This window comes from Salvelinus fontinalis, chromosome 1, assembly GCF_029448725.1.
Source record: "Salvelinus fontinalis isolate EN_2023a chromosome 1, ASM2944872v1, whole genome shotgun sequence".
NCBI classification, from domain to species: Eukaryota; Metazoa; Chordata; class Actinopteri; order Salmoniformes; family Salmonidae; genus Salvelinus; species Salvelinus fontinalis.
The window spans coordinates 88906935-88922876 of NC_074665.1; the positions used below are offsets into that span (position 1 = coordinate 88906935).

Genomic DNA, 15942 nt, shown 5'->3' on the forward strand with positions numbered 1-15942 from the left:
TAACATTTCCCAGAAACAGCAATGTAACACAGTTACATTATTATGATTCAAATCAATGCCTATTGGATTATAGAAGTGGGTACCAGACCTCTTTCACTTATAATGCAACACAACATTAAATATAAGAATACCTCAAATCATTATACAAGTGTCAAAAGGAGATTACGTGCGTAAAAGTGTTGTGTAGATACAGTACGTGATCAAGCATTACACTGCACTGGGAGTTAGTGAAACCTTGTATCATGCTGTGACTGTTGGTGTGTGAAGTGCACCTGTTGCTAAAGAGGATACCACCTCCTCCACCGCCCTCATCATCACCAACACCACCACATGTTTGTAAAATTGTAGCCTATATCTTTCTGATATTGGTAGCTTGCTACTAGCCTACACTTTCAACTAGACTTTCAATTGTAGCCTATATGCCAGGGTCTACAGCTGTGCTTCAGATTGACCCGCGGCTGGGTGTGGAGTTTGAAAAATGTATGCAGTCTACTGTAGCGCACTTAAATCATTTAAAATAATTATATACAGATATTACCACTTTCTAACGCCCGTGAATCAGGTCAGGTGGTTCATGGAGTGACGTCATATTTTTGATAAATTGAGAAAAAGCATTAAGGGAAATTGGTCATATTCATTCATGTTCATCTTCCTTCCGTCACTCGTGTTTACGGGTACTTAACTTGGTGTGACACAAAAGCGCCTTCAAACTCACATTGTGCAGCCTGGAAGGTGAGAGAATCGTTCCGAGATTTCTTGTGCTGAGCGCCTCAGCACAGACAGCTTCAGTGGACCTGCAACAAAAAGCGATACAGCAAGCCGCGCCAGTGATAGCCTACACTTCAAATCAACGCATCATTATTCAGTGGACGATGGAAAGCGGTGGCAACACATCGGACATACCGTACCATTTCTTACATTTGGCCATGATGAACAATAGTGTTTTTTGTCGGAACTTCAGTGATAACGTGAGTATAGAGGCCAAATGTGAGAGAACAGACAACCTAGCCAAAGACTCGACACCAGTGATCATCGCGATTATAATCACGACACTTTACTCTATCGTGTGTGTGCTTGGTCTGGTGGGGAACGTGCTCGTCATGTATGTCATTATCAGGTAAGATATCACAAACTAATCCCAGGTTTTATAGTCTACACTGCCCTGACAATTGTCCAGATGTTTGGTAAATCCTAGCCTAGGTTAGTATTTGTAAATTTCAAAGTAGTAGGAACATCAATGGACAGTAACCCGCCATAAAAGGGGACACCATGAGTAACTTGTTGCCTTTTAAATAATGTAGAACATTATGTGGTAAATTGAAAGACAGGTTGTTTTATAGATGAATATGGCACCCTGCTCAATAATTAATCTGAACAGAGCATGTGAAGGAATGGCACCGGGAGTGAGGCGCATGTAAATCATGTTATTGACCAGCAAATTGCTACATTATTTAGCCTCTGTTATTCATTAGGGAATTCATTACAACATGTGCTGAAGGCCATCATAAAAATAAAGCATATTGCATTTTTTTGTCAATAGGTAGAGTATTGCACCATGTGTAATTCCATGTAGCCTAGTCAGAATAAAATGCTGCAAGAAAAAGCATTGCAATCACATGTCTGTCATGTTAATCAGACAATTACAACTTACAACTCCAGATATTAAGGAATTTTGATTCGCTAAAATGCTACGGATTTCCAGACCCTCATACTCACCATCATGACATTAGCTGCCATAGAAACCATTGATGTGGCACAGTAGAAACAATTGGCTACATAGGAGTTTAACATTATTTGTAATAATTGATATTTAACTGTTATAAACACTTTACTTTGAGAACATATAGAGATATTTTAAGGAGCATATGCCCCACCCTCCCAAAATGCATGTCAAATTGTCCAGAAAAATGACAAGTCCTGTTATTTGGCAATAATCTTAAAGCAAAATACAGTAATTACAGGCTTAACAGGTACAATATAACAATGTGTAATTGCACTATTATTACACTGAACCTGGCTATATGTCAATATTAGTATGGCCTATACCCTTTCAATGAAAAATGATTCACTAGGTAAAGGCTCATTAGAAATGTATTGTATGTTTAGCCCTTGATATGCCCTGGGCAGCAGTCTGGCCTGCATGGAGACATTGAGAGGATGGATTGGTTACGAGACTGCTGATAGCTTTCTGATTAACATGTGTACATGTGTAACAGTATAGCTTCCATCCCTCTCCTCGCCCCTACCTGGGCACACATCAACAACAGCCACCCTCGAAGCATCGTTACCCATCGCGCTACAAAAGCCGCAGCCCTTGCAGAGTAAGGGAAACAACTACTTCAAGGTCTCAGAGCGAGTGACATCACCGATTGAAACTCTATTAGCGCGCACCACCGCTAACTAGCTAGCCATTTCACATCTGTTACACATGTTACTTTGTTACCGGTCCCAGCATGCGTCACACCATTTTCTATACAGACATATCTTTTAGTCACAGGTGTGTTGATTGAAGGGAGCTCATGCATCTTTTAGCATGCTGTTGCTAGAGATGTTTTTAATTAAACAGCTTCACTAATGTCCTTCATATTATACCCAAGTTGTTCAGAGCCTAAAGCTTTGAATCAGTTGAGTATCTCCAGCCACAATGCTCAAGGCCAGCAGTAAATCAATGCTGTTTCTCAGAAATGTCTTCCTCAGCCGGGGTGGCCTTAGTAGGACATCAGCATTCGCCTGCTTCATTTAGTCTTTGATCAAAAGAGATGACAACCAACTGATCTCTGCTGATGACATACTGTAGTAGTCTAAGACTCCTGAGTAGAGTTCAGTTTTATCCAGACAAACTACTACCTGAGCTTGTCCAATAAGAACACAGATATTCATTAATCACATCACAAGTTTCATTACGGTGTTCCCTACTGAACATGTGCCACATTGCCACACTTCACTATGACTCAGAGGCATGTAAGCTACTTTAAGCATAACCTCAAGAGAGTCAACTCCCTTGAGGAATTCAGAATACACTCACAAAGTCCTCCATTTACCCCAATGAACACCGGGGTGGTGAACTAATTGGCATTGATTAAACTTTTTTTTAAAGACAAGTAGCCTGAGATTGCTGTGCATAACTCGTGAAAATCTTGCATTGACGTCAATCCATGATGTACACAAAATCAAGTTAGTCATTCCTATCTCAAATTTGGATTCTTTCCTAAGTGTGTACCAACTGTATTTACTAGAGCTATTAAAATACCTTTTGAACCTTTATGTGCTAAAAGCAGCTGCACAGTGGACAATGTTCATGCCATTAACAACACCTAACCCACCCTCAATCTTCCACCAGATCGGTGCTTTCATCCAGAAACTCTCACAAGCACAAACAAATGACAATCAGTGTCACCCACAGAACGATATCTGCACGCTCATGTGGAAAATCCATTCTAGTTGGCAGAAAAACTGCAGGAAACCGCAGGGAAAATAGTGCAGAGTGCTTTTTGTTGTCATGGAGACACCAAGGCTTTCTCTCAGACCATCCCTCCCCACAGTCAGGCTACCAGACCATCCCTCCCCACAGTCAGGCTACCAGACCATCCCTCCCCACAGTCAGGCTACCAGACCATCCCTCCCCACAGTCAGGCTACCAGACCACCCCTCCCCACAGTCAGGCTACCAGACCATCCCTCCCCACAGTCAGGCTACCAGACCATCCCTCCCCACAGTCAGGCTACCAGACCATCCCTCCCCACAGTCAGGCTACCAGACCATCCCTCCCCACAGTCAGGCTACCAGACCATCCTTTCCTCCAGTCAGCCTCTTGCAGTACAATAAAACACCAGGTGTCATCCATTCCCTGAATTGCTGTTAACGCTTACATTTTTAGGTGACAAACAATGCATTCAAAAGGGTCCTGTACCCTTCATGGCCATATGTTCCCTGATGAACAAAAACGGTGGTTAATTGTTGTCAGGCTAGTGCTTATTTTTTATCATCATTTTGAAGGGTGCAAAACATGACGAGGTAGGGAAATCAATTCAGGCTAACATGTTCCTCTATGCACAAACAAAATAATTTTGATTAATAAAGAGTTATCATTTAAATAGTCCTCTTATCAACAGGTTGCTTCAATGTATGCCTAATACGTCAGGTCCAATTTCTTTAAGGATTTTCAATTTTCGCCTAAAATGAAGGATTTGGGTTTATCTGCTTGTTGCTCAGGCCCTGAAGCAAGAATATCCATTTTCTTGGTACCGTTTGAAAGGAACACTTTGAAGTATGTGGAAATGTGAAAGGAATGTAGGAGAATATAACACATTAGATCTGGTAAAAGATAATACAAAGAAAAAAAACACTTATTTTGTATTGTTTTTGTACCATCATCTTTGAAATTTAAGAGAAAGGCCATATGTATTATTCCAGCCCAGGTGCAATTTAGATTTTGTCCACTACATGGCAGCAGTGTATGTGCAACATTTTAGACTGATCCAATGAACCGTTGCCTTTTTGTTAATTTTTGTATCAAGACTGCCCAAAGATGCCTAATTTGTTTATTAATAACTTTTCATGTTAAAAAATGTGCACTCTCCTCAAACAATTGCATGGTATTCGTTCACTGTAATAGCTACTGTAAATTGTACAGTGCAGTTAGATTAACAAGCATTTAATCTTTCTGCCAATATCAGATATGTCTATGTCCTGGGAAATCTTCTTGTTACTTACAACCTCATGCTAATCACATTAGTCTACGTTAGCTCAACCATCCCGCAGGGGACCCACCGATCCTGAAGAAGTTTTAAAGGAGGGTTCTGAGCAAATCGCCAAATAACTTTTTTCTGTAAGTGTTACCTGGTCGATCATTCAACAATCCTTCAGTAATAACACATCTCATTTCCTCATTTCAGGATGTTAGTAGGTTTCATAAAGCCACTTCAAATCGATACATAATATTTTTCTGTAAGTGTTACCTGATCGATCATTCAACAACCCTTCAGTAATAACACATCTCATCTCCTCATTCAATGATGTTAGTTGGTTTCATAAAGCCACTTCAAAGACGTCCATGTGCTGGATGTCGTATGGGGATAGAAATTTGTTTGAATAGGCTCCACACAGTACTCTATGCCAAACAGCATCAGGTAAATGGGCAGAAAATACAGGTTAATACTAGTAGTTCCATCCTCTCAAACTCAAGTGAATAACATGTATAGAATTGACGTACACGCAAACTCAGCCACCTATGGATCGCCAACAGGCAGCTTATGTCACACTGTGTTGGGCTCAATATGTTGGCTCTCCTTATGATTAACTCCTGATGTCTGTTGGCAGGATGAAGCATGCAGGGCAATCTCCCTCTTCTTATGCTCAATTACCTTCTATCTTTATTAAGGGAGATGAACAATATTGGTCTTGAAAGGTCAGCAGTGGTGAACAATTGTATTTCCACCATTGCATCCCTCCCATAGGGATAGTCTTTCCTCAAGGTAAGATGGGGACAAGAATAGGACTGCTCCTGAACAGTAAATGTGTCTTCACAATATGATTGATAGTAGTAGCTTTGTTAATGAATGCATCACTCACATTGATTCAGTCTACACTCATTATATAGTACAGGTGTGGGATCTTAATATGACCAGTTTCTCACAGCAACAGGAAATGTGAATTATTGTGTGAATTTTTATTAATGGGCATTTTTGTAAGGGTTAGTGCAAATCCAGTCTGACATTTTAAAGTGAAAGTTACACATTTTAGAAGCCTTTTTAAACCTCAAACACAATGCAAGTTTGCGTTCCCTGCTGTGCAGGGTGATCAAATTAAGAGTTCTTATCTTGGTTCTCTCCGCCATTGAAAGGGTTACAATTCAGGAGATGCCGCAAAAAATGTCACACTTCAGAAAAAACTGTTTTTAACTGGACTCATTACTGTTTTATTTGGCTCCTATATTAACTGTAGATTTTGAGAGAACATGTCTCTGACATTTCCAACTGAATAATGTATTTGACAAAGCTTTCCAGTTTTAAAACACTGGAAAAGGAAAGATGTCAGTCTAAATTGCCCACTTTACATTTGAATATTCATCAGAACTTTAACTGGTACGTACCAAAGGAACTCACCACATTGTTTCCATTATATAGGTGGGGTCCTATGGGTATTAGGGACATTTATTTAAATTCAAATGTTTAAAGGCCCATGTTGATTTTGGGGGGCTTTGGACCCCACCTGAAACAATCTAGGAGAAACACTGTCTCGGCCTGAATGTAATGGAAGGTTGTATCAAATATTTTTGATACAAGGAGGTGGACAGAGCCAAGCACGAGCTAGCGAGATCTTATTGGCGCGTTCTAGCATGTATTTACATTAGAGAACGCCTACTCTGTGAGGTACTCGTGTGCAATCACTCAATTCGCCCTTGCACTCCTTCTAAACAACACCATTTTTAGAAACTTTGGCAAACGGTAAAGTCTACTAAACTTATTCCAGTCTGTTCGTAACAGATTTTAGTTTTGGGAACCGAAAACTGTATTGAGATCCAATGTTTCGTCGATGAGAAAATGTGTAGAAAGTTGGCCAAAATCCATCTTCTCCCACTGCCAGCCACTGGGCTTCCATATTTGGTGTTGAGTGGAAATGTCAACCGGATGCTTCAGATTTCTCCTCTGGTGAAACATCTGGCTCATTGTTCTATCTGTGGCTGTATGATTTGATATAGGGAGGAGGTAATCACAAAAAGTAAGAGGTGATGTTCCGGTTGTTCCTTAGCAACAAGCCTTGATTGCTATAGGCTACCCTGCTGCGCTGTTTCTGTGGTTATACTAGGTTACCATTAATTTCCTAAAATCAAACTGCATTTTGACAGATAATCAAAACTAACCAATGTTTTGTAAACAGGCTCATCATACCATAGTGTGTTACTGCTCTATATCCACACAATCGAAATGTTTTCAAATCAAATCACATTTTATTGGTCACATACACATATTTAGCAGATGTTATTGTGGGTGTAGCGAAATGCTTGTGTTCCTAGCTCCAACAGTGCAGTACTATCCAGCAATTCACAACAATACACACAAATATAAAAGTAAAATAATCAAATTAAGAAATATATAAATATAAGAATGAGCGATGTCTTAGTGGCATTGACTAAAATACAGTAGAATAGAATACAGTATATACATATGAGATGAGTAAAGCAGTATGTAAACATTATTTAAACATTATTCAAGTGTCTAGTGTTCCATTATTAAAGTAACCAGTGATTCCATGTCTATGTATATAAAGCAGCAGTCTCTAAGATGCAGGGTTGAGTAACCGGGTGATAGCCGGTTAGGGGACAACATAAATTGCACTGGTGTGGCTCTGAGTTCGGAGCTATTGTGAAAAGGCTTGTTTACATCTGCTCTATGTCAACTGTCACTATGCATGTGCGTTAGGCCTTACAACATGCCATGTGCAGGGCCGGCCCCTAGCCTTTTGGGGGCCCTAAGCAAGATTTGGTTGCTGGACCCCCCCCCCCCCACCACGATGGAGATAAGATGTAAGTTTTAAAGTTAATTTCCTGCAATTGGACACATTTTGCCATGTGGAGTGGAGAATGTAGCAGTTTTAAAGCAAGCTTTCTGCTGTTATAGTCATTTTGCCACAACTTATGCCATGTTAATGATATCTGAGTGAGAGTAACTATCAAAATCAACAGGGGCCCCCGGGAGGTCAGGGCACCTGCCCTGCATGCCCGGTTGGTATTCGGCCATGATTACTACACGTTTAGATAGCTGGCTAGACTCATTTACCAATCTAAAAATTGTTAGCTGACATGCTAATTAAGTGACTGTCAGTGACTGACATAAGAGAAAAACTGCTGATGCACAACCACATTTTGAAATTGCACCTTGTGCATTCTACTATTGTAACAATCAACAGTAAGTTGGGACCCCGACATAAGCTTATGTCGCTTATGCCTGCAGCCATGTGTCAGCAGTGAATATCCAAAAGTATTTGCAAATCCGTTCCACTAGACATCATCTGCTGAATAATGAGAAAAGACAGCTGGCTGCGCCGGGATATCTTCTCTAATTGATTGGAGGTAACTGCCACTGGTGGGATCATGTTTGCCAGTCGAGCGGACCATCACACTCAGTAATTGCAGAGGCAGTTACTATGAGGCAGCTGAAGTGTTTTAGTGTTAAGCTGCTGTCTGTCTTAATCGATGCTGTGATGGCTGTGCTCCCTCTTTCATAGCTAACTAGTTTCCACTGACTAGAGGCAGACAGCGCTGTTGCAGGAGGCGTCCTGTGCCATTGCTCCCTGCTACACATTTTTCTGCTGGGCAGCAGGTAGCCCAGCGGTTAAGAGCGTTGGGCCAGTAACTAAAAGGTTGCTGGTTTGAATCCCCGAGTTGACTATGTAAAAAATATGTTGTGCCCTTGAGCAAGGCACTTAACCCTGGTTGCTCTGGATAAGAGTGTCTACTAAATGACAAAAAAGAAACATGTTGGGCGGAAGACTTCTCCTCCAATACACTACGGCCAAAGTCTGGGGGAACAGGTTGTGGTGGTGGCATCAAATGGATTTGTCCCCCAGCAGATGTTAGAGGTTTGATGGCTATTGAATTTTAAGGGCCTGACTCACCCATAATCACTAACCTCAAATCACAGCAGAGAGAGTCATTTCCAGAGGTGGAAAGAACCTGTTTTTGATGGCATGCAACTGCCATCCTCTCTCCATGCTGCATCAGAGGGTTCATCATGCCTTTGATACATAAGAATAACTCTCCACCTCAAAGAATCTGGAGCCAGACTAAAGAATATCGGGAGATGATTCATCTGGGTATCCCTGATTATGGGGACAATTTCCTTAATGAGGAAGGACCATTCATCCAACTTAAGAGAAAAAAAGGCTTCTGATGCACATTTGCTCTACTTGTAATTGGCTTGTCATTCTAAACCAGAAACAAATCTCTTATTGAAAAAAGGCACTAAAAGCTAATTTAACAGGATTGTGCACAGGGACTATTTCCATTCTGCTGTGTTATAACCGGCAATAATTTTCTCTTTTCCTGTGAAATTTCTTGTGTGAGAGACAGGATGAGCGTAGTAGAGCATTTAATATGAAGAAGTGAACTCCAACCATAGCTGTCACTGTCGCCCACTACTGATTACTGATCATACTTCTGAACTTCCCTTCTGTTAGCATCCAAGGTCACATATGAGAATAATGAAAACTGTAGAGCATGTTGGCATGGCTTTTTGTATACTCTGGGAGATTCATACATGGGTCCAGATAGGGCTGGGGCGGTCACAAAATTTTGTCAGCTGGTGATTGTCCAACAACTAACTGTCGGTCTCAAGGTAATTGACTGTTAATCAACATAAACACATTTAGCATCTCCTGGCTTCCACACTGTTGGCTGGCTTCCTGGCTTCCACACTGTAAAAAATATAATAAATCCATGTAATATAGCCTACACCTTCACAATAAATCCATTATTTATTTTAGACCGGTCTAAAGAAGCATGATATGAAGAAATCGTAGTCTATTTCACAAGAACAGAATAGCATACTCTGAGTTGTCCTAATGTGGCTATGACAAATGGCTGTGGACTACACTAGTTCATTTAGTAGACAAGATTTCCTTAGAATTACGTGGCATTATTTTATAGTATGAAGAATACAATTGAACATAGCTGAATAAAATATAAATATTTTCTCCAAACGATTTGAGAGAGTGCGCACATGCGGCTATTCTGTGTTGAGCGGTTAACAAAGAAATAGTTTCTCCTAAATGCTTAATTTAGAGTTATTAGTGTAACTTTCGTTGTTCTGCAGACATTGGGCTGATCTTTAATACATTGTAAGGCTGCATGATGCGACTCTAATGATGATTTGAAAAAAGTTGCTTGAAAGGCATGAGGTCTGCTTTGTTTTTTGCGCAGGCTGTACACACTTTATCAGTCTCTCATTCACAATTTGACAAGCACTTTATAATGCCTCGAATTTCACTGAGGCATCCCCTTTGTGGCCATAATGCACCTCCCAAAAATCCATGCCTTTTGCAGCCAGTGGCCGTTGGGCCCTTGGCCCTGATTGCTGCGCGCCCCTAAGCACCTCTCACTCACATGGCTCTCCATCACGTGATCGGGTCTTTCTCACAGGCTACAAGTGAAGACAGACACATCTGGGACGCAACTGCGCGCGTCCTTATCCAATTCCGAGGTGCATATTGAAGTTATTGGAAGAACTGTCCACATTTACTTTTCATCAGCCAATAAGATGCGGTGGCCTAACGAACAGCAAAAGCACTAGCCTATGTCAATCTACTATCCCCCATAGTACAAGTACAGTCGTGGCCAAAGGTTTTGAGAATGACACAAATATTAATTTCCACAAAGTTTGCTACTTCAGTGTCTTAAGATATTTTTGTCAGATGTTACTATGGAATACTGAAGTATAATTACAAGCATTTCATATGTGTCAAAGGCTTTTATTGACAATTACATGAAGTTGATGCAACGAGTCAATATTTGCAGTGTTGACCCTTGTTTTTCAAGACCTCTGCAATCTGCCCAGGCATGCTGTCAATTAAGTTCTGGGCCACATCCTGACTGATGGCAGCCCATTCTTGCATAATCAATGCTTGGAATTTGTGGGGTTTTGTTTGTTCACCCGCCTTTTGAGGATTGACCTTAAGTTCTCAATGGGATTAAGGTCTGGAGAGTTTCCTGGGCATGGACCCAAAATATTGATGTTTTGTTCCCAGAGCCACTTAGTTATCAATTTTACCTTATGGCAAGGTGATCCATCATGCTGGAAAAGACATTGTTCGTCACCAAACTGTTCCTGGATGGTTGAGAGAAGTTGCTCTCGGAGGATGTGTTGGTACCATTCTTTATTCGTGGCTGTGTTCTTAGGCAAAATTGTGAGTGAGCCCACTCCCTTGGCTGGGAAACAACCCCACACGTGAATGGTCTCAGGATGCTTTGCTGTTGGCATGACACAGGACTGATGGTAGCGCTCACCTTGTCTTCTCCGGACAAGCCTTTTTCCGGATGCCCCAAACAATCGGAGAGGGGATTCATCAGAGAAAATTACTTTACCCCAGCCCCCAGCAGTCCAATCCCTGTACCTTTTGCAGAATATCAGTCTGTCCCTGATGTTTTTTCTGGAGAGAAGTGGCTTCTATGCTGCCTTCTTGACACCAGGCCATCCTCAAAGTCTTCTACTGTTTGTGCAGATGCACTCACACCTGCCTGCTGCCATTCCTGAGCAAGTTCTGTACTGGCGGTGCCCCGATCCCGCAACTGAATCAACTTTAGGAGACAGTCCTGGCGCTTGCTGGACTTTCTTGAGTGCCCTGAAGCCTTCACAACAATTGAACCGCTCTCCTTGAAGTTCTTGATGATCCGATAAATGGTTGATTTAGGTGCAATCTTACTGGCAGCAATATCCTTGCCTGTGAAGCCCTTTTTGTGCAAAGCAAAGATGACGGCACGTGTTTCCTTGCATGTAACCATGGTTGACAGAGGAAGAACAATGATTCCAAGCACCACCCTCCTTTTCAAGCTTCCAGTCTGTTATTCGAACTCACCAGCATGACAGAGTGATCTGCAGCCCTGTCCTCGTCAACACTCACACCTGTGTTAACGAGAGAATCACTGACATGATGTCAGCTGAGCCTTTTGTGGCAGAGCTGAAATGCAGTGGACATGTTTTGGGGGGATTCAGTTCATTTGCATGGCAAAGAGGGACTTTGCCATTAATTGCAATTCATCTGATCACTCTTCATAACATCCTGGAGTATATGCAAATTGCCATCATACAAACTGAGGCAGCAGACTTTGTGAAAATTCATATTTGTGTCATTCTAAAAACTTTTGGCCACGACTACAAAATTCTGTGTGAGAAATAAATATTCCAAACATAGTCTGAGACAGTTGTGGGATGCAATAGGCAAATGCAATAATGCATGTAATGCTTATATTATAAAGGTGCATTTTTATGGTGAAAATTATCTCCTGAAACTCGCGCTGCTTATGTATGCCAGTTAGGCTCTAAACCCTTTGTAAAGCGGATTAATGTGCATAATTTTAGGAAGTTATTTGGGCACTTTATTAGTTATGCAAACATTGTTAAAACATATAGGCATATGGGCTAGGCTACATGAGGTGTGCAACTATGATTAGGAAAGTCACAAAGGCAGTTTCTTATGCTGGGCATCATTCACAAGTGACAATATATCATTCACAAGTGATAGGCTAATATTGTCACCCATCAGACTATTCTTGATTTAATCTTGTCTTTACATATACTAAATAATGTAGGTGTGAAATTTGTTTTGTTTTAGAGTAGACCATTATCATGCACCTGTCTCGAAACAGGGAAAAAATACATGTCATCTATGCACTTAAATAGCAAATGGAGGACGCTTTTCTGGTGGTTTATTTTCATGTTAACCAGGTAGGCTATACTCCTGTTTTTAAAGAGAAGTATTGTGCTTAATATTAGGAAAGTTGATAAATATAGTAGGTCTAGCCTATAGAAAGCTGATGAGATCCTCCTCTTTTTAACAGAGGCTATCACTTTGTTTTCTTGTGCAATTGCAAAGAAATGTTGCCCAACATGAGCTCATGGGCACTCATGAAGTGTTTGATTAGATTTTCGAACACTGCATTGATGTCAGAGTGATTATAGAGTGCCTGTCAGTTAGCAAGTTTGGTAGGCTACTAATGACCATCAGCAGCATCAGAGCTTGGAGAAGCCTAATTACCGTGACGGTCACATGGAATTTGACTGCCTTCATGACTCGTTACCGCCAGTGTGGCCGTAATACAGTCACCGCAACAGCCCTAGGTCCAGATCCAGATATCCCTTCTGCCCAGATCCAGATATCCCTTCTGCCCAGATCCAGATATCCCTTCTGCCCAGATCCAGATATCCCTTCTGCCCAGATCCAGATATCCCTTCTGCCCAGATCCAGATATCCCTTCTGCCCAGATCCAGATATCCCTTCTGCCCAGATCCAGATATCTCTTACAAAGAGAGTACATTGGGAGCCACATTTTCACTCTCTCCCTGGAACTGGTAGGCAATCATAATGTTTTGTATGAGACACTCAAGCTTCACCTTATCAACAATTCTCCCCTGCTGTGTTTTATGGTGTTGTTATAGACAGACATGATGTGTTCCAGAATGTGCAATACAAAACACCCTGCCCTTGGCTCCTTCCTGGGCTTTTTCACTGATGACATCAGACCCATCCATCAGACACGGACAATGTTATGCTTTAAGCTCAAGACATCCGGTTCCTTGTGTACATCCATGGCCTACGAATAATGCCTGACTCCATGTGCAAACATAGCAGACAAAAAATGAATTATCTTTTCAAATAAAATAGTTCAATTTATTTTGGCATGCATTCAGCCATCTCAATCTTCTGCCAGGATTCAATCCAAGTGCAATGCACTATCGACAAGGCAACTTCCCTGATGTTCTCAGAGATTGCATTCAGAGTGAACGCTACGGATGTCAGCTCAAGAGTAAATTACATTTAAAAGAAAAATGCAGTGTATTTGTTTACAATGTGCCTTTGATTGAATTCTTTGTCTTTTCATTGTTTGGGTTCCTGTGCTATTGTTTTTATTTTGGAGTCGTTTGAGATCAAGTTAACTTTTATTTGTCAATTGTACACGACGTCCAACTGAAATTTGACCTCCTCTTTATCCCAACCCCTCCAAATGACACACATACATATAGAGGTTGGAGCAGGGGGCTGTCACCCTGGCGCCCGTTGAGGGGGGGGGGTGTAGGTAAAGTGCCTTCAAGGGTCAAGGGCACAACAGCAGGCAATGGCATCCAGGATTCCCTTCCTGGCATATTCTTCCCATCAGACCCAGAATTTCAAAATAGCAACCCTCCGGTTGCTGTCTAGCCTCTCTAACCACTAGGCTACCTGCGGCCAATTTGAGATTGTATTTATCCAGAAAATGCCTTGTATCTTAAAGGGATACTTTGGGGTTTTGTCAATGAAGCCCTTTATCAAATTCCCCAGAGTCAGATGAACACGTGGATACCAATTGTTATGTCTCTGCGTGCAGTTTGAAGGAAGTTGCTAACTAGCATTAGCGCAGTGACTGGAAGTCTATGGGAACTATAGCATGCTAGCTGTTCCTGTAGAGTTCCATTCAGTGCGCTGTTCTTTCAGACTTCCAGTCATTGCGCTAAAGCTAATTAGCATTGGCTCGTGAAACGGTCTCTAACTTCCTTCCTCTAACTTCCTTTTGGGGTGGCAGGTAGCCTGGTGGTTAGAGCATTGGGCCAGTAACCCGAAAGGTTGCTGGATTGAATCCCCGTGCTGACAAGGTAAAAATCTGTCATTCTGCCCCTGAACAAGGCAGTTAACCCCTAGGCGCCGAAGACGTGGATGTCGATTAAGGCAGCCCACCGCACCTCTCCGATTCAGAGGGGTTGGGTTTAATGCAGAAGACACATTTCAGTTGAAGGTATTCAGTTGTACAACTGATTAGATATCACCCTTTTTAATCAGTGCCACGGTACGGTTTAGTAATCTATCTAAACAGTGTCATCAGCGAGATTTTTCCAAAATAAAAAGGATTTGCTGTTATCTGTTCTGAATATCTCATTGACATTAGAAGATAATAAAGAGTTTTGGAAATGAGACAATCCCAGACTGCTAATGTGGCATTGGAAATGAATTAAACATTTTTTCATGAAAAACCAATCTGAATGATGTGGATGAGCATAATTGGATTGTATTGGAATATTATTTATATTTATATAGCCAATTACACAACCCTTTCTATCTGTTTAAGATATGCCACTCTTTCTTTTTGGGCATTATGGGAAGTTCAATAGCAATACGTTATTTACTATCCTTAAATTGCGGAGACGCAGGAACGACAGTTCAAGCTCTGACACGCTTGAGTTTCCCCCCCACGTATCCAAAACTCAATTCATAACTTTTATATAATATGTAATTAATGGTAATCCGCAGCACACGCAAACGTAAAATGTTGGCAGGTCGGTCCACAAGATTGCCCGGGAGATTTGGATTAGAAAGGCATCCGGCACAGGGTCAGACTGCTCCGAAACTCTTAATTCACATATAAGCGACAGTTCCTTGTAGTCATTCTGCATCTCCACAATGTAAACACACCTTTACTCTCTGTACTACTACAAAGAAATTATTGCAGAATAGTTATACAAGTGAAAATTGTTTCCTTTTAGTTTTATTTGTGTACAGGAATATGCTGAACCTAGAAAGTAACAAAATGAAACCTACAAATGATGCCTCATAATGAAAATTAAGAAACAACAAAAGTGAACAGTACTTAATTTTGCAACAATACGTTCTTTGTGTAACTGAGCACAATAAACTCCATATGATTTTGATTGAAATTATTAAGATCGGGGATGACAACAGATACGGATAAAAAATCTAGTCTGCTCCGTTGAATTTAACACAATGGACAACACTACTTATGGTATGCCTGGATAATTGGTGTAATAAGCCCAACTGTATCATAAGTGCTCTGATATGATATGTAAGAGATCAATGTAGTATCTAATGGGTGGAAATGACATTCATGATCCACTCAACACTGTCTTTATGCTGATGGAGCTAATCATTTTGATTAACTAGTGTCAGTGCCTGTCATGAGAGGATTTAGGCTGGTCAAATATTTGTTCAAGTAAAAATTCAAATTCCATTACAATGACTGTCTGTTTGTTTAACAATAACGTACTTTAACCTTAGCGCCTATTGATGATAGTATCTTCTGGCCGGGAGAGTTTTTTTAGGATCGTTCTGACTGTTAAAACGTATCGCTTGCGGTACTAGAAGGAACGTATCATTCATATCAGCACAAAATAATAATAATACTTAAAAAAATAAAAATATTACTACACACCTTAATTGGGTTAGTGTTCCTACACGGCCATA

The 15942-nt window shown here is 41.0% G+C and overlaps 1 protein-coding gene across 3 annotated transcripts in view; it reads left to right on the top strand.

Annotated features, from left to right (window-relative positions):
- Positions 1–341: 341 nt before the first annotated feature.
- LOC129863386 (mu-type opioid receptor-like) overlaps positions 342–15942 on the top strand; it is a 28954-nt gene continuing 13353 nt past the window's right edge. The window contains exon 1 of one of the 3 annotated variants that reach the window (XM_055935341.1): positions 342–1117. In XM_055935341.1, the coding sequence (XP_055791316.1) occupies positions 873–1117 (245 nt within the window). In that variant the 5' untranslated portion in view covers positions 342–872. The remainder of the gene's footprint in view (positions 1118–15942) is intronic. The other 2 variants (XM_055935349.1, XM_055935358.1) reach the window with 2 other exon arrangements.